The sequence below is a fragment of the Heloderma suspectum genome, chromosome 5 (genome assembly GCF_057233095.1).
Source record: "Heloderma suspectum isolate Gila_16-S chromosome 5, 16-S_ref, whole genome shotgun sequence".
NCBI classification, from domain to species: Eukaryota; Metazoa; Chordata; class Lepidosauria; order Squamata; family Helodermatidae; genus Heloderma; species Heloderma suspectum.
The window spans coordinates 141,844,411-141,864,313 of record NC_139462.1 but is presented as its reverse complement, the minus strand read 5'-3'; the positions used below and the strand labels follow the sequence as shown (position 1 = coordinate 141,864,313).

The following is a 19,903-nucleotide window of genomic DNA, read 5'->3' as shown; positions in this document are numbered from 1 at the left end:
AGATGAGGCTTATTTGCCAAAACAGGCTTATTTGCCAAATTAAGATACAAATACATGGGGTTGCTATGATGGCTATTAAGTCTTCTTTACTATAGTTCCAAAAAACGTTCTTAGGGCGTAATCCTATGCAGATAGGCAGCCACCTCCAAACTTGGAGACAACTGCCTATCCAGTGCAGGGCAGGAGAAGCACAGAGGGGATCATTCCCTCTGTGCTTCTCCTGCCCTGCATTTTCGGCTAGATAGCCAATTGTGGCTGTCTAGCCGCGGGAGGGCAGAGCAGGGGAGGAGGCTGCTGGATGACACATTGGATGTATCGTACAGGCGTTTCCACCCTCCCCGCCCCAGAAGGCACCATTTACGCTTCTCCAAGCTCCTCTTGTGAGCGTGGAGCATGGGGCTGTTCCACGCTGCCTCTGAGGCAGCATGGAAGTGGGGGGAGATCAGTTCTTCAGGAACCGACCTTGGAGCGCGGGCTCCAAGGTCAGTTCCTGGAAAACCAGATATCCTATGGCCGTCTAGCCACTGACTAGCGGCCATAGGATTGCTCCCTTAGGGTGTGTTGAATTATTATCCTGTTCTACCACATTTATTTTTCCCAGGCTTTCAACGGCTGACAAAATAGCTGCCTGAAGAGTACCATCCTATATAAGGAAATGATAACACTCCTTTCAGTCAGGGGTGATACAATGTCTTAACGCTTATTCTTAGCTTTATTCCACCTAAAGAAAATCCATTAGTAACTTAGGCCATTTTATGATTAATGTGTTATCCACTTGTAATGAGATATTTAAAAATAAAAACAATATCCATGGTAGCACAATCTTCTTGATTATCAAAATCCGGCCCATCTGAGAGATTTTCAGTTGCTTCCATTTTATTATTCCTGATTTCATTTCCTGAAGCAGTTTATTATGACTGAATGCTGTCAAATCATCCAGATCTTGAGTGATACATATACCTGAGTACCTTATAGAAGTTTTCCTCTATGGGATTTAGTATTTCTTAGCTATTCCATCTTATTATTCCAACCAGATTGCAATCGTTCAGAAACCCTGTTTGATCTTCCTTAATCTAATTTTGAATAACCTCAAAAGTTAACAAGTATGCTCAAATAGGTATGTGTCTTGGGCATACACATTCCTCTCATCTCAATGCAGAGAGAAAACAACTGGGCTATACCAAATTAATGGTATCTCCATAATGACTTAATTCAGGGTTGTGCAATTTGTGGCCCTCCAGATACAACACCTTTTGGTCTACAACTCCCATGATCCCTCACAATTGGCTATGCTGGCTAGGACTGATGGGTATTGTACCAAAACATCTGGAGGGTCACACGTTGCCCATTCCTGACTCAATTGATGCTCCCCTCACTTTTTCCAGGGACATATTGGATGGTCAGAGACATACTAGGTTCAAACAAAACATGACAGAGCTCATTTCAATTATGACATTCTTCCTGCATTGAGGATGTGTATCCAAGAATTTGTACTGGCTGAGATTTCTCTTTAGAAAGTAACTAGTTAAAAGTTATGTTCAATGTTGAGGGTCAATCTCCTCTCATTAGAGCACTGGTAATCTTTCTCAACAAAGTGCCCAGCTGTATACATGCGATGTACAGAGCACAAATTTAGATACAGTGAATACTGTGGGGGAAAAGCAAACCCAATACTGCAAAAATTATACCGAAGTTCCTGCTTTATTTTTTCATAAATTAAAAACCATGTTATAGGGGCAATAGATTTCAGAAGACTGATATTCATTTTTTGCATTCTTTATCAAGCATAAATCCACCTCCAATGCTGATTTCTAAATGTTCCAAAATACACTCACCCTTTCCTCAACTGAAATAGCAATTCATTTTATTTTTAATCATTGAGACTGGATTCCTATACTCATTCAGACTATACCAGCACTGTGGAGAAGTTTTGGAATTTGTACTCTTAGCCATTATTCCAAATTAAACTTGTATCTTATACAGACACATCCAGACAGGCACATGGTAGAACTATTTACACAGTGTTACACTGAAATGAGCGTTAATTTGGATAATCAAGCGATTTGGATCATGGAATTCTAACATATATTAAAACATACATACATGAAAAAGAGTATGGAAGTACCCCTTTAGTTAATGGGAGTTGCAAAAAAAAATAAAAGGGATTCACCATTATAAGCCTCAAACCTCCACTGTTTATAAAAATGACAGTTCATGAGCGAGTAACATGAAACCTGGCATCCACAATCTACTTTATAAGGTTTACAGCTGGGCAAAATTTCATACAAACTCCCACAGGCAGAGTAATATAAAAAGTGCTGAAAACTGACACATTTGTACTTTTTACTTCAAGCTGCGACTTGGTATATCATATATTTCTCTCCAATTTTAGTGGAAACTACTGATGTGTGTTACTCAGGCTTGTTGAGGTGGTGTGCCTTTCATTGGTTTGGTAAAGTTCTGATCAATGGTTCAAAAGTTACTCAAGTTTTTCTGCCCCATGAAAGCCTACGGCAGCAACTGCTGGCAAAGTTATGTTGAGCATGCTCAGTTTCACTCTGAAGCTACAATGCTGCTAGTACGCCAAGGTTTTCCGAAGAATTCTATTACAGAGGGCTTAGGGGGCTGCATGCAAAGGCAATAGGCTCATCCATAAACCGAGATATGATCATCCAAACCAGGCCACAGAGCAGGGGAGCACTACCTGCTGCCCTCGGAGCTATGGGGATCCCACCCAGAGTTTCCCTTGCCAGTGCTAGCTAGGAGAAGCCTGAGATTTCCCTTGCCAGTGCTAGCACTAGCGAGAGAAATCTTGAAAGACTGGAGAGAAAGAACTGTTTCCCTTGCTAGCATTAGTGGGGGGGGGGATGTGGGGGGGATGGGGAAGAGTGTGTATATATGTGGGGGGAATGTGAATGAGCGTGTGCATGTGTATCTGCATGCGTACCCATATGCACATGTGTGGTCCCTTGCACTGTGGCTTCTGGGCCAGAAAGGCTGCGCACCTCTGCCACAGAGTGGTAACTACAATACAGCCAAAGTGAATCCCTTTCTAGTTCTGCCAATTTCAATATATGAATTAAGGGCATGGTTAAAACTCACCCACTGAAGTAAATGGCTGTGTTCAGATGTCATGCTAAAAAACAGTTTAGTAAGATGCAAATGAGCCTAGATTCCCCAAGCCTAGTATTCCCCTTTCCTCTCCTCCTCCCGCACAGTCAGGAAAAAGAGTTCAGAAGCTTTTGCTTCTGCCCTTGATTAAGCACAGCTTGTCATGTCATTGGATAATCTTAACTGTGGTTAGTTCAAAACAAGTTGTGATTAATCCAACTTCCAAACTCTTCCTTGCAGCCATGCCACAGAAGGAGAAGCATGCAAGCCCAGGGGAAGCTAGGCTCATTCATGTCTTACTAATGCATAGTTTAGTGTGACATCTGTATGCAGCCATTGGGACTTGAAAGTGCTTCACGTTGGCTGGATTGTTTCATATACATTTTCTGCAGATTTAGTTATTCACCCCAACACTATGGAAAATGAAAAACTAAATAAACAATTAAAGCATTCTGAAGAAGAATTAAAAAATAGGGGCACTATAAAACTACTATCTTTCTGCCTTGGTTGGGGTAAAAATGGGGAAGATTATTATCAGAAAGCAGGGGGAAACCTTACCTGTAACCAAGTCACCTCCTGGTCCATGCCACTGAAATATTGGATCGATCAGTTCTGAATTTCTAAGATGATTTGTTACACACAGAATACGTGGACTGTTATGTTCCAACCTGACATAAACTTTGACTGAAAATACAGAAGACTATGCTTAGCAATTGTAGTCAAAGTAAAGTACATCATGAATATATTGCAGTTATACTAATAATTACATGTACAATTGAAGGCATTTCAAAAAAATATTCTGATTTCAGGACTAATTCTCAGGGATAACCCAGTCATGTTTTTCATCCTCCTCACCCTCTTCCACACATCCTGTTGCATGTGCATGTTTCATCTCTCTCTCTCTCTCTCTCTCTCTCTCTCTCTCTCTCACACACACACACACACACACACACACACAGGCAACCCTCCTGCAAGCCCAGAACTCCTTGTGCATGATTAATGGCACAGGTAACGAACCAACTGGATCTGTCCCTATGTATCTATCAACGGAGTTGAAATACACACATTTTTAAAACCTTATTACTCCCAAGTAGCAAGGAAAATGTGCATACTGCAAGTGAAGAAGAAAACAGGGGAAAGCTGGTAGTTGTTCTATCAAAGGTGAAGTCATATGTACAACTCTAAGACAGCAACCCTATGGTCCCAGGACAGCATCCCAGGGTCCATAGGATCCTACAGAGTCCCCACTCCAAGGAAGCAGATCATCCTACAACCTTGGAAGGGGGTCTCTGGAATCTGATCCCCCTGCTGTGGAAAGAACTGCACCGGCTGCTGAGGTTGCGAATGCAGCCTCGGAGTACCTCGGAACGGTCTGTAAGGGGGTGTTCCAGTGGGTAGGGAGGCCAGATTATGATGAATCCTATGGCCTCTCCAGCCCCAGTCTCGCCCCCACTGGTGTGCCCTCTCTTGACAAGCTTCGAGGACCATAAAAAAAAACCTAACACAGAGCACAGAGAGGCAAAAAGTGCCTCCATTCTCTTCTTGGCTGCCAGCAGCAGCTTGGCAAGGTATTGGATTCACAGAAGCCTGAATTCAGAGGCTTCCATCTAACAAGGGCACAACCCATAGGATTGCACCCTAAAATACATTTCTGTATCATGTTACACTGCTTGGGCTGTCAGAAGAAGACAGCACTGCTTCAAGAATATGCCCTGCCCACTTCCCCATTTTGTCCAAACTTCATTGTAGTTAAAATACTCCAGGCATTTTAAAATAATGTTTTTTTGCAATGACAGTCTAACAATAAACACTACTCTTGCAGAATAATCCCATACATATCTCCTCAGAAATACATCCCATTAAGTTCAATGACACTTACTCCCAAGACAGTGTGTATGAGATTGCGGCCTTAGTATAACATAATTATATAACTAGTATAATGCTCCCTGAAGAAAACAACATTTTCATTGGTCATGTTCCAATAATCAAATCTCGGATTAAAAAGTCAAGATATGAAGAAGCTTCACGTATGCACCTTTCCTCCCGCTTTGCTCTTCCTTTTGTGCAAATGAATGAACAATTCAGGAAGCTTCAGTTAGCCACAGCTTCCTGTTACATCCAAACCAGGACCTAAGGTAATGGCTTCCAAACTTTAAACCAAGCCAATTGCTAAACTGTGGCTTCATATTCTGGTTTGTTTGGAAATCATTAATCATAGTTTCCCAATCTGAATGTAACAGGAACTAGGGCTTCCTGGTTTGTTTCTTCACTCACATGGAGGAGTGAAGCTGAAGCAAAGGGGCTGCAATGTGAATGTATGAAGATTGTGCATCTCAGCTTATTAAGCCAAGACTGGTTTGTCTGAATACAGCCAGTGTTCAAAGCCTACCCACAATTTCAAAAGATTAGCCTAAATTTTAGATCTTTACTGTATACCTGGCAAATTGGTTGATCCTACAACTTTCAATCCATTGGGATCTATACTGGCAGAATGAACTGTGAAAATAGAAAGAAAAAAAAAATTAACATAAACAGTCAAACTTCTTAGGGGCATAAAAGAACCACAATTGGCTGATCAGAGAAAAATCAATGGACTTAAGCAAGCACAACTCAACAAGCAACAAGCAGTGTTAGAGAGACTGGCTATGTTTGGACAATCATCCAAATCTTTTCACAAACCACTATTTATGAAACTATGGATAAGTGCTATGGCCACACACTCCCCCCCCCTCCCTCCCATCATGTGCTGGCTTCAGCACAAAGAACCTGGCTTACATTAAGCCAGAGGTCCCCTTTACATCTGAACCAAGGAACTCTGGTTTAACGTTAATAAACCAATCAGATCCTGGCTTATCTTCCTAGTTATTTATTATGCAGAAGTTCCCCGATTCAGACATAACAAGAAACTTTTGCTTAATGAAAGCCAGGTTCTTTGTGCCAAAGCCAGTACATAATGGGAGGAGGAAAGGGGCAAGGGAAGAGCATGTGGCCACAGTGTTCATCCATGGCTTCATAAAGGTTTGTGAAGCCTTGACTCATCATACAAACACACACAGCCCTAGTGTGCTGGTGTGGACAGAATGTGATACATGAACAGGGGTGGATCAAATCCACACTGATTTTGGACCAGCCACATACTCTCAGCCTAAGTAAACTAACAGGGTTGTTGTGAGAATAAACTGGAATAATCCCCATGTAAACTGCCTTGACTTCTTTGGAGGAAGGGCAGCATGCAAGTATAAAGAACTTTAAGTGTGAGAATTCTGCTAGAAACACTTCTGTAAACGACACACAAAAATATCACTCTGGCACAGATAAAATATTATTCCATGATGCTTTCCTTATATATTATTCCCCACCAGCATTTGGAAAGAGTGGGAATCTTTTCAAACCTACTAAACATTCGCTATATTCAGTCAAAAGTGCAAGGTGCTTGAAGCAATGCTACTAGAGTTCCTGCTTCCACAGATGCCAACTTAAATTTCATTTTTTCATGCTACTTTTTGTTGTCTATTGAGCAACAATTCTACTTTGCACATTAAGAAGAATATAAGAAGAGCCCTGCTGGATCAGACCAAAAGTCGCTCTACTCCAGCATCCTGATTTCCACAATGTCCAACCAGATGCTAATAGGAAGCCCACAAGGAGAACAAGCAGCCTTCTCCCACTGCTGTTTCCCAGCAGCTGATATTCAGTTTCTGTCCCAGTCAATGAGCTCCTCCACTTGCTAGCAATCACAGGTTTGTCACAGTTGTTTGCAGTCCGTTAATATATTAATGTGAAAGTCGCTGCCCTATTTTTTCTTAATTTCTGCTGTGTTCAAAATTTAAACATCAAGTTTTTTACATCAAAAATATCCATGTTATACATTCAAGGCTTTGTGACACCAATTGTACCAAAATTACTTACATATGCATTTCAAGCATTTATATCCTGCTCTTCAGTTGGAAAGGCTACCGAGTTTTACATATCAATAAAAACAAGACAGTCCCTGCCCTCAGGCTTACAATCTAAAAAGGTATAACACAAAAAGACAAATGTAATTGAGACAGCAAGCTTTAATCAGTAGGTTAATCAAAAGTGCACTTACATTAAGATTTCTGTAATACACAATTTTATTTAAATTTAATATTGATATTTTATACACTGCTTAAGGTACTGTTCGCAGAGAATTACAGCAGAAATGATGAAAATTTGTTTAACAACACGTTAAGACTGCAATCCTATACCCACTTATCTGAGAATAAGCCCAGTGAACTTAATGGGACTTACTTTTGAGTAGATCTAAGATAGCACTGTAAAAGGCAGGTGATTAATCAATAGCACGATCCTATGTCTAGTCAGAAGTCAGTCTGCTTACAATGAAACTTGTTCCCAGGTAAATGGATATAGGACTGCAACCTAAAACTTCTTTAAACATTTTAGGGCACAATCCTATGCATGTTTAGACTGAAGAAGGTCCTAGAACTCCCAGCATGCCCTAACCAGCATGGCTGGGTGGGGAAGGCTGGGAGCTGTAGCACTTTTTTCTGTCTAAACATGCATAGGATTGTGCCCTTAAAGCCCTATTTATCATCAGGGTAGTGTGTGATATTTTAATCTAGTAAGAACAATGTTGTGAGGTACATCCTGTTGACTTTTTAGTTTACATGTTTCTAAAGCCAATATGATCCTACCAGTTTAGGCAGATCCAATTAAAATCATTTTTGCTTAAATGTCCTTTGTTGTTTTTAAGAACACTCCGTTTTATTAGATCAACAAACTAATTCACCCAGACATTTAAAATCATTTTTGGATTTTTTATTTTGAACACCAGCCATGAGAAAAAGTTTTCAACTTTCTGGTCTATTAAAAGTTATCTTCATTTCACCTGCTCTATATTTCTAATCTTTTAACTTAAGCTTTTCTGAGCAGAAAAAATGGAGTAGTATCTAAAGCCACAAGATGGAGCTCTTCAACCACTAATACAAAAACACTAGATCTAGTAGAACAAATTAATAAAAAAACCTTCAACAGAGAGGTAATAGAATGTAAATGTTTCTGGAACTGTTTTCAGCTTATAAAAGCAGGTAAAATATATACAGTCATATGAAAAAGAAAGTACACCCTCTTTGAGTTCAATGGTTTTACGTTGTTGTTGTTCAGTCGTTCAGTCATGTCCGACTCTTCGTGACCCCATGGACCATAGCACGCCAGGCCTTCCTGTCCTCCGCTCTCTCCCGGAGTGTGCTCAAGTTCATATTCACTGCATCGGTGATGCTATCTAGCCATCTCATCCTCTGCCGTCCCCTTCTCCTTTTGCCTTCAGTCTTTCCCAGCATCAGGGTCTTTTCCAGGGAGTTTTCTCTTCGCATTTGGTGGCCAAAATATTTCAGCTTCAGCTTCAGTATCTGTCCTTCCAATGAGCACTCAGGGTTGATTTCTTTTAGGACTGACTGATTTGACCTCCTTGCAGTCCAGGGGACTCGTAAGAGTCTTCTCCAGCACCACAGTTCGAACACATCAATTCTTCGGCGCTCAGCCTTCCTTATAGTCCAGCTCTCACAGCCATACGTTGCTACTGGGAAAACCATAGCTTTGATTATATGAACCTTTGTCGGCAAGGTGATGTCTCTGCTTCTTGCTATGCTGTCTAGGTTTGCCATAGCTTTCCTCCCAAGGAGCAAGCGTCTTTTAATTTCATGGCTACAGTCACCGTCTGCAGTGATCTTGGAGCCCAAGAAAATAAAATCTGTCACTGTTGTTTTGCAATTTCTCTGAGCACTGCACGGTCTGCCCTTGGGGTGAATTTGCTGGGACGTCCACTCCTGGGAAGATTGGCAACTGTCTTGAATGTTTTCCACTTGTGAATAATCTTCCTCACTGTAGAAAGATGGACTTTAAATTGTTTTGAAATGGCCTTATAACCCTTCCCAGATTGATGGGCAGCAAGTTACTTCTCTAAGATCACTGCAGATGTCTTTACTCTTTGGCATTGTGTTAACACACACGTAAATGCTCGAGACCAGCAAACTCCTGAGACTTTGGCTTTTATAGAGGTGGTCACACTTGCTGATGATCAATTAATCAAGGGCATTTGATTAGCAGCACCTGGCTGCTACTTAGCCTCTTCATACCTATGGAAGCAGTAAGGGTGTACTTAGTTTTTCACACATGGCTTCTCCATTTTGGCTTTATTTCTGTAAAATAAATAATGACACGGTGTAATATGTCATGTGTTGTTGTTCATCTGAGGTTGTATTTACCTAATTTTAAGACCTGCTAAGGACCAGATGATTTTTATTATGTCCTGATACGTAAAACCATAGAACTCAAAGAGGGTGCACTTTCTTTTTCACATGACTGTAGATCTCAACTCAGCATCCCTTTCCTTTTGTAAAATAAAATAAAACTTTTTCTCTCTGAACTACTAATAATTCATTTGGCTTGAATGCATTTCTGAATTCTTTTAATTCAAAGACCTGGAATCTTTGAACTAATTTTGCTATTTTTATTTCTTGTTTCTTATATTACTCGAATGTATTCCAGGCATTCTTATTCATTTCATTTTTGCTTTCATACTTTCCTGGAAAAACTGCACAATTCCAAAGTTAATTATGGTGGGCAGTAGGGGGCAATCCAGCCAAAGTTAAGCTATCTGAAGTCCCACCAACTTCAGCAGGACAGATATAAGCACTTGCTTAAGCTTTCCCACTGATCATAGAATCATAGAACAGTAGGGTTGGAAGGGGCCTACAAGGCCATCGAGTCCAACCCCGTTCTCAATGCAGGAATCCAAGTCAGAGCATCCCTGACAAATGGCTGTCCAGCCTCATCTTGAAGGCCTCCAGTGTGGGAGAGCCCACCACCTCCCCAGGTAATTGAGAACTCATTAATTGATATTAATGAGAACAAAATGCTGAATTATTTTATTTTTATTTATTAATTAAATTTATTAATCGCCCATCTGGCTGGTCACCCAGCCACTCTGGGTGATGTACAACATATAATAAAACAGTTTAAAACAATATTCTACATAAAAACATTTTCTAAAATACCCTAACCCACCCCAAAAGCCTGCCTGAACAACCACGTTTTTAATGCACGACGGAAGCTCATTAAAGAGGGGGCATGACGGAGTTCCTTAGGGAGGGAGTTCCACAGAGTGGGGGCCACCACAGAAAAGGCCCTCTCCCTTGTCCCCACCAGTCTAGCTGTCCTGGCTGATGGGACAGAGAGAAGGCCATCTGAGGCTGATCTTGTTAAGCGGCCTATCTGGTGTTGCTGGAGGTGCTTCTTAAGATAGGCTGGGCCGGAACCATATAGGGTTTTAAAGGTCAAAACCAACACCTTGAATTTGGCCCGGAAAACAACTGGTAACCAGTGCAGCTCCTTCAGCACTGGAGTGATGTGATCTTGCTGGCGGCTGCAGCTTCTGAACCATCTTCAAGGGTAACCCCACGTAGAGTGCATTACAGTAGTCTAAACAAGAGAAGACCAGGGCATGTACTACCGATGGGATGGTCTCCTCTTGTTGGGAAGGTCGGGGCGCAGCCACCGTATCAGATGGAGTTGATACAGCGCTGTCCAGCTCACAGCTGACACCTGAGCCTCCATGGACAGCTGGGAGTCCAAAATGACCCCCAGGCTGCGGACCTGGTCTTTCAAGGGTAGCCGTACCCCATTCAACACCAGGTCAACATCCCCCAGCCTCCTCTTGTCTCCCACCAAAAGTACCTCGGTCTTGTCAGGGTTCAGCTTCAGCTTATTCCTCCCCATCCAGCCACTCACCGTCTCCAGACATTTGGACAGGGATTCTAAGGCCAACCTTGGTAAAGATTTGAACGACAGGCAGAGCTGCGTGTCATCCGCATAATGATGACACCACACCCCAAACCTCCTGATGATAGCCCCCAGCGGCTTCACATAGATGTTAAATATCATCGGGGAGAGGATGAAACCCTGTGGCATCCCACAAGTGAGTGGCCACAGGTCTGAAACCTCCTCTCCCAGTGCTACCCTCTGGTACCTGCCAGAGAGGAAAGACTGGAACTATCGCAATACGGTGTCTCCAATGCCCAACCCCTCCAGGCGGTCCAGGAGGATACCGTGGTCAACGGTATCAAAAGCCGCTGAGAGGTCAAGGAGAACAAGGAAGGAGCATTCACCCCTATCCACAGCCCAAACACATAGGAAATGCCTAGATTTAGGGCACGATCTATGGCTGGATCGTTCCCTAAATCTATCCCAAACACATAGGAAATGCTCCGCAAACTAGGCAAAGGACTGAACCTCTCTGTCCTTCTCCAGCAACAGTAACTGAAGTAGTGCACTTTTCAGTAATTGAACTTAAAACAGCCAAACATTCTTGAACCAAGTTCAAAAGAAATGGAAAACCTGTAGGATTCACCTGCTTCCCTTTGTCCCCACATCAATCAATCCTGGTTGTCTACTGCCTTACAGTGCGCCAGTTTGCATGCAACAACAATCCAGGTGAGGTTTTTCTAAACCCTGTCATAAATTAGTCAGCATGCTACTCCCCACTGTTCAATCCCTTCTGCTTGGCTCCTCTAGAGTTGGGTTCCAACTCTGACTTGTCAGGGGGCAAGAGAAGACAGATGTAATGATTAACAACCCAGGGACAGGATTAGCCCCTCCCACTGGCAGTAGGAGCCAAGGAGAGCAATTAAGAGAACCTCGATTGTCATTTTGTGCAAACTAGGCCATAACTATCATCTAAAGTTCACACAGAGTTCACACACTCGAAGTCTCAGAAACACAGGACCCACCCAATAACAAATTCCCACCCACCTCCTCAGGGTGCATAGTCCAGTTATTTTGGCACCTGAGACAGAAAGTCCCACAATTGCTACTTCCCATCCTTGGTAATAAATAGGCAATAGGGTTTTAAGCTTTTGTATTTTATACTGTTTTTATGTTGTACTTTGTGGTTTTAATTTTTGTGAACCGCCCAAAGAGCTTCAGCTATTGGGCAGTATAGAAATGTAATAAACAGTGTGCTGCCCTTTTATGGCACCCAAAATGAGCTGCCTGAGGTGGCCACCTCATTCTGATTAATGGGAGCGCCAGCCCTGATAGTGTTGTTGTTGTTGTTGTTGTTCAGTCGTTCAGTCGTGTCCGACTCTTCGTGTACTTGATACTATACTGAATATGATAAAAGTGAAACACTATATATGACAGAGGGTTTAGCGTCTATATTACAGCATATGATTTTAAACAAAACTTATATCCGCAGCCAAGATGAGTGTGGATCTGAAAATATTTCTAAGTACACTGTGAACCTTAAATACGCACTAAATAGCAAACTAGTAATTACATATAAGCGATATTCAGATATCACAGTAAATCAGGGTTTGTTCTTGGATTATGACTCTGGCTTGTCAGAAGAGAAACAAGCCAGAATTCCCAGTTCAGACTTCACACTAACCAAGCCAGGGGCAGAAAGCCTCTGCCTTGTTCAGCCGCTTCTGCTGACAGGAGGTCCTGCTTGTGGGCTTCCCATGTGCATCTGGTTGGCCATTGTGGGAACAAAATACTAGACTACACAGGCCTCTGGTATGATCCAGCATGGCTGATCTTATGTTCTTAATTCCAGTTGTGAAATGCCCTTCCCACAGAGACTCATCTCATGCCTACTTTGTGTTCTTTTTGGTGCTAGGTGAAGACCTTTTTATTCTCCCAGGCATTTTAAGTTCTTCCATTTGGATCATTTTAAATCTGTTATTGTATTTTTACATCTTAACACTGCTGCTGGGTTTTACTCTGCTTTTATATTGTAGTTTTAAACTTTTAAAAATTGTGTATTATGTTTTATCATATGTCTGGTTTTTGTAATTTTAACTGTTGCGAACCACCCAGAGAGCTTCAACTATTGGGCGATATAGAAACGTAACAAATAAAATAAAGTAAGTATTCTCCATGTTCTTGAGAGGACACTAAATAGCTTTCCATTTCACAGGTATGGCATTTTGGGGCTGAGATTGCCAAGAACTAAACGAATAGCAATATCCCAGCAACTCTTCCCATTCCCCTGGTAAAGAGAATACCCTTATACCATACAGATATATAGAATGCATATGTTGGTCAGTACTGCATGTGTTGGTCAGCAGGATACAACTGTAATAAATGATACAAAAATAAGGCAATGGATAAAAAGAAGTCCACTAAAGGGTGCACTCTAGCATCGCAATCGCAAGTCCAGAAGAGATGCTGAGGGAACAGTGACTGGAGCAAAAATAAATAAATAAATCTCTTGCTTAGTAAGCCACTGGGAGGAATGGCTTGACCTAGAAATCTCAACCCCCTTTTCAGAGAGGCTCTCCAGCCAAATTAGTTGTTGGTGACCAGGGGTTTAAAGGAAAGTATGCCTAATATCTTTCCCAAACACAGTTCAAATCTTTGGGTTTAAAGACTTTACCTCAAGGGCAATAACAACTATGAGGACCGGTAAGAGCCTGTTCCCCCCAGGGATATCCTAGCCACCTTCCCTAAATTTTCACATCGCATTAAAAAAAACAGTATCTAGGCTTTCATTTATTGAGATGCAAGGAAAAAAGTGTAGGTTGCCTTCTGTTCAGTGGCTCAACAGAAATTAACAACACAATCCCATACATGCCTACTCAGAATTAGGCCTCACTGAGTTCAGTGGGGCTTACCCCCAGATAAATATGGAAAGAAGTACAGTCTTACCTTCCAGTGCTATGGCCAAAGAATGCAACACAGACCGGGATGACTGACAAATACTTGACACTCAGTGTTTTTTAATTATATTAAAATTTAGGGTGTAATCCTATTGGATCGCCTCTTGATACTCACAGGCCTCTGAACTCAGAGGCTTACAAGTATCCAGTGCAGACTGGGAGGTGTGGTGGAGGGAATCCTCGCCTCTGCTGCACCTCCAGCTCTGCATTTCAGCTAAACAGGCGTTTTTGCCCATCTGAGGTGTTGGGGAGGGAAGGAGGTTGGGGAGGCTGGAGATACAGCATAAGCCATCCGCTCCCCGCCCACTGGCACGCTCCCTTGCTTTCCTCTCCAAGGTCACTGTTGCAACCTCGGAGAGGCAGCCAGCGCAGTTCTCTCTGTGCTGGCTGCGAGGAGGAGGGGGAAGTGGTGGGGAGCTCGGACTCATAGACATAGACTCATGGAGCTGGAAGGGGCCTACAAGATCGAGTCCAACCCCCTGCTCAGTGCAGGAAGCCTGATTCCCAGGCAGTCTCCCATCCAAGTACTAACCAGGTCCGACCCTGCTTAGCTTATGAGATCAGACAAAAACAGGCGCATCCAGCCCTTTCCTCGACTCCTGGGTCTGAGGTGAGAGCATTGTCTCCAACCTTGGATCCAGGAATCCAAACTATCCTATGGCCCCCCAGACTCTGTGTAGAAGCCACAGGATTGCTCTCTTACTAACTGAAATAAATTTATACCAACATACTAATTGCACATGTACACCTAATAGCAATGAGATTTATAGTTGGCTGACACAATATTATTATAACTATGGGTTGCAACATCTCAGAGGCTTGCTTGTATATTTAAGTTTTTAAAAGCAAATCAATATTGAACTGACAATAGGCATAAGGTAAGCAGGGCACCAACATGAGCTTTAAACAACTATTAATAACTTGCTTGGTTACCCCAGCTTTGCCCAACCACTAACTTGTCTTAATATTGTTGTGCTTTTATAATGATATATTGTTTTAGAATTTGTTGTAAAGATTGGACAAATTCATGGAGGATAACGTTATTGATGGCTACTAGTCAGGATGACTGACTATATGCCATCTCCAGTATCAGAGACAGTATGCCTATGTACACCAGTTGCTGGGGAACATGGGCGGGAGGGTGCTGTTGCACTTATGTCCTGATTGTCGGTTTCCCATGGGTAGATAGTTGGCCATTGTGTGAACAGAATGCTGGACTAGATGGCCCCTTGGTCTGATCAAGCATAGTTCGTCTTATGTTCTTATACGTTATGGGATTTTTTTTAATTGGAGGTGATATATAAATATTTTTAAATAAATATGCAAGGTAACAACAAGCATGAGGCAACACTATTTACAGCTATGGGCATTCAGTACTATTCCCATGTTAGATTAGCAATTAGAGTTTCATTATTTGATTATGCTGATCATGAACCTCCTTGAGGACATTTAACTAGCCAAAAAAAAAATAGGAAATAAAGGTAATAAATGAAATACTATCATCACATCTATCGGTTCAACAGCAAGATTCTTGCGGACTGCAACATTCTTGAAACCTACTGCTGCACACAAGGATGTTCCAATCAGGTGTGCACAATTTTATTTACTAATGTAGAATTTTAACCCGAAGTAACATTTCGGACTTACTGGATCAGGAAGGTTTGTTAGTACAACAGCATATCTATGAGCAGCATTCATAGACAATTTCCCTTGATGTAAGGAATTTTCGACAGAAAAAAGCAGGGCAGTTTCTTTTAAGAGCTGAGTTCATAGGTTGCTACTTACAGAAGTTGCTTCTGAAAGGCAGCAGCCTATTTTCCCTAGTTTTCTATAGGTGCACAGGGGCTCCAATATATATTTATTTATTTATTTATTACATTTCTATACGGCCCAACAGCCAAAGCTCTAAATATCGGGTTGGATCCAATGGGGCCCTTGTGAAGGTGCCCCAGACCTGCCAGCAGCGGCGCACACACACCTCCTACCACTGGCTGCCATGATGTAGCACTTCTGGAGGCAAGCGCCAAAACGAGTGGAAACACTCATTTCTGGAAAGGGCAGGCCGCATTTCTGCTCATTTTGGTGCTTGCCCCCAGAAGCGCTACATCATGACCACCAGCGCTAGGAGCCAGCTGCATGCACGCCACCACCGGCGGGCCTAGGTCACCCGTGCAAAGGTCCCACTCCCACCGGATCCAATCCATCGTGATTAGAAGCTACTCTCCAATCACAGTGCATTGGTTTTCCACTAATCTCCCCCCCACCCCGCCACCGCCACAGCCAAAATTACCATGACTCAGAAACCATGTGTGAAAACTACCTCAAGGTGAAAGTTACACATAAGTGTGCATAGGTATGGAGAAAACCTGTTCCAGTGACCCTAAGTCAGGAAAGGAAATTTTGTACAGGGATGTTTTCCGTGCATGTTGACAAAAAGTTGGGGCTGTATATAATGTTAGTCCTACTTAGAGGAGACCCACTGAAATGAATAGGGCTTAAGTTAGAGAGAACAGACTAGACAGGAGGAGCGTGTATAGGCTGAAAAGGTTTGTAATCAGACGTCTGGAAGCTTTCTGCAGCGTGCCACCAGTGCCCAGCTACAAAAGACTTGTGCAAGGAAGGTTTGCAACGCGGGCTGCTATTCCACACCTCACAACCTCCGGAGTTGCCCTAAGCTGGCGGAGGGCAGTGGGGAGCATGCCCCGCGCCGCTGCTCCCTCGCACGCTGGCTGGAGAAGAGGCCACCGCGCTCGTTTTACCTGAGGGGAGAGCCTGCAGCAGGGATACTGTCAGGACGAGCAGGGGGCTGTGGGAGCCCCAGAAGGTGGTGGCGAAGAAGGAGGAGGACGACGACGACGACGACGGCCCGGGTCTCCTCCGCCGTCCCCGCCGCCGCATCCCCGTACGCCCACAAAGGCTGCCTGGCCGGCCGGCGAGCGTGCCCGCCCCTCCTCCTATCTCTTTCCCGCGGGCGCCCCACAACAAGTTCGTTACCCCACCGGCCTCGAACGCGTCTCGTCACAATAGTGGAGGGAAGGAAAAGGCGGGGCGGGGGGGGACCAGGGCAGAGGGACTGGAACAAAATGGCGGCGCCTGGCAGCTGCGTGTGGCTGAGCCGGCGCGCGCTCATCCTGCGTCTTCTGAGGCGCTCCCCGCCATCTGCTGCGCCTGCGCCGCCGCTAGGCGTTTGCTTCCCAGAGCGCGGTGGCAACGAAGCCCAAGTCAAAGCACGTGGCCTGCCTGTGACTTCGCCGTGTAAATGGCTGTAGTTTTATTTTTTTAGGAGCTACCTTTTCATGTGCCCTGAAACTTCTCTTTTTCCTGCAACCGGCTAACAGACTCGAGAATGCTCTGTGTTTGTTGAGTGCTGCCCCAGCCTTATGGGAAGGGTGGGGAATGTGTGGCCCTCCAGATATTTTGGACTACAAGTCCCATCATCAAGCCTAGCCAGCATGGGCAATGGTGAGGGATGATGGGTGTTGTGATCCAACAACATCTGGAGGGCTACGCGTTGCACACTCCTGCCTTAGGGTGAAATCCTATGCCTGTTTAGATAAAAAAGCCTACAACTCCCACACTGCCGGTTAACCCCCACCTGCTCCTCATCCCTATATTTAAGCCGGTGCACAAGCCAAAGAGCCTTTGCTGAGAATGTCTTAAATGGCCAGAATGCTTTCTTGCCCGGACTTACTGTGAATCCTGAATTCTTGTGTGCCTTGAATCCTGTTTTGTTAAAGAATCTGACTGTGTATCTGGACTTTAATGCTGTCTCTGACTCTGTGTGGATTCTAGCCTTGGAACTTTCTCTTAAACAAAGCAGTATGCCGATAGCCTCTGCCTACGCAGTTTGATTTATTGTGGTCTATACATGCTGTTAGCTTTGCCACAAGCTCTGGAAAGCTGATCAGTGGAACCTGATCTGCTGCAATTTGTGTTCTGTGTCAGTGTGTCAGAAAGTCATGTCTGACAGGCAAGATGTCACAATAAGTGGGGGAGTGGACAAGAGAAAAAGGGCTGATGTGATGTTGAAGTCATGATATCCACAGTCGGAGTCTTCAGATGGAGTAAAAGAAGACACACAGACTTAAATGGATTAGTCTCTAACTGGTGTTATGCAGATTTCAGGTTACACTGATGACTGTTGAGTCAAACGAGCACATAATGGTTAAGGGCCCCATTTTTGAAAATACAAAATCCAGATGTTACTCAAGTTTATCTCCGGTGTTAGGCAAAACAACTTTTCTTATGGACCAGCATGGTCTATTTTGTTTTATGTTTAAACACAAACACTGTTTGTGTGCTTATCTGTTTCCCAATGCTCAGTGTGTATATTTGAAAATAAAAAGATGTTCCAAAAACACCATAGAAGTCCAGTGTTCTTTCTTTACTGACCTTGTAAGAGGCTGCCTCTGAAACTTTACTGCTCAGGCAAAGGAAAAATAATATTATATAGCATGATTTACTTACTCTGAACCTGGATGTAGGGTTGGCTAAAACTTTAATAAGTTTTAAAATACTGCACTACGGAAGACAGAACATTTCATTTGTGTGTCAAACAGAGGGAAGGATTGCTTCACTCATAGATCAAGAGATCACTGCATTTTCTCCTCGATTCTGATCATTATGAAATGCAGTACTGTAACTTACATTGTGTGCTCATGTTCCATTGTCACTAAGCAACAGGGACTCTTTGCCCATTTGACAGCTTCATTCCTTTCCTGGTTTGCTATTTCCTTTTATTTTTTGCTTACAGAAGAAAACTCTCTCTCTCTCTCTCTCTCTCTATATATATATATATATACACACACACATACATACATACATAAATACATATATATATATATATATATATATACACACACACACAAAAACTATCTTGGCGTTTTAGCTATGTCTGCATGCTTTGGGGTGTAGATGATCTCTGGTTTTAATTAGAACCGTTGGAAAGGTTCAGAGAACAACCAAAGCCTGTGATATCTCTAATTGGAAACAATACAAAAAATAGTCATGGCTTCTCAGGTCACCACAAGGCACTTTTGCCCTGTTAAACACTTAAATCCTTCTATTGATTCACTTCACAAGATGAATCGGAAGCAGCATGAAGATCTGTTAAAGAAAATGTATATGCCTTTTGTGAGAGGACCTGAAGACAGACATTCCTTTGCCAGTTTCCAGGACAAGTACAGTAATGCTTTTCTCAAATCCAATCCTTTCATCCCTCCTGAAGATAAAAATTACATTTTAGCTCCACACCGGGATGATGTGCCAGTAATTAACACTTTCTCAGGATTTGTGAGCCCAGGAGCTGAAGCTGAACAGCAAATCAAGAACGGCAGAACCCTGGGGGATGGCAGAGATCAGCAGCCTTCAGAGCGGGCACCTCTTCCCCTCAAGAGAGTCCAGACTGCAGACGGAAGACCCTCATTACAATTGGAGGAGATAAAGCAAGACCAGCGATGGAACTCCAGAGCAGTACCAGATATTTCTATCAAGTCAAAAATTGGAGGTAAATTGCATTAGCATTATTGTTTTCATTGTCATTGCTATATTCTCTGATAGAGGGGCACACGAGGAAATTTCGATAAAAGCCTCATCCATATATCAGAGCAAAACAGCCTTCTAAATTACCAATGATATCCCTTAAGGCAGGGTTGGGCAGAAGGTAGATCACGAGATGTTGGGATTTCAACTCCCAGAAGCCCCGTTTGGAGTTGAAGTCCAAAACATCTGGAGATCTAATTTCTGCCCTTCCCTGCCTTAAGGGCCAAATACGTATCTTATGCAGAATTTCATGCAATGTTTCCCCAATATTCTGTTTAATGAAAAGCAGCAAACAGAGGGCAGTATATAATGCAACATGAATGCTAACATAAATTACATTGGGCTCACATACTGGACCTCTAACGCAACCACAACAGCATTAGGTGTTGTGCTAGCGCAAGGTAATTTACATTAGCACTCATGTCACAGCGGATGCTGCCCAGAGGCTGTGATCAAGAGCTGAAGGGGTCGTGCAAGGACAGGGCTTTCCCTGCTGACCATTTTCCCTTTGAACAACACCGCCCCGACACCATTGCTCCCATTAAAGTAAG

General features: G+C 43.1%; 2 protein-coding genes across 2 annotated transcripts in view; one reads left to right on the top strand and one right to left on the bottom strand.

The window, feature by feature from the left end:
* ZPBP (zona pellucida binding protein) overlaps window positions 1–16,950 on the bottom strand; it is a 54,542-nt gene extending 37,592 nt beyond the window's left edge. Inside the window, exons 1-3 of the mRNA XM_084857701.1 lie at window positions 16,571–16,950; window positions 5,548–5,607; window positions 3,670–3,795 (exon numbers count right to left, since the gene is read on the bottom strand). Of these exons, the coding sequence (XP_084713827.1) occupies window positions 3,670–3,795; window positions 5,548–5,607; window positions 16,571–16,709 (325 nt within the window). The 5' untranslated portion in view covers window positions 16,710–16,950. The remainder of the gene's footprint in view (window positions 1–3,669; window positions 3,796–5,547; window positions 5,608–16,570) is intronic.
* A 1,868-nt stretch (window positions 16,951–18,818) lies between these two features.
* Window positions 18,819–19,903, top strand: part of SPMIP7 (sperm microtubule inner protein 7) — a 36,490-nt gene continuing 35,405 nt past the window's right edge. The window contains exon 1 of the mRNA XM_084860396.1: window positions 18,819–19,317. Within this exon, the coding sequence (XP_084716522.1) occupies window positions 18,819–19,317 (499 nt within the window). The remainder of the gene's footprint in view (window positions 19,318–19,903) is intronic.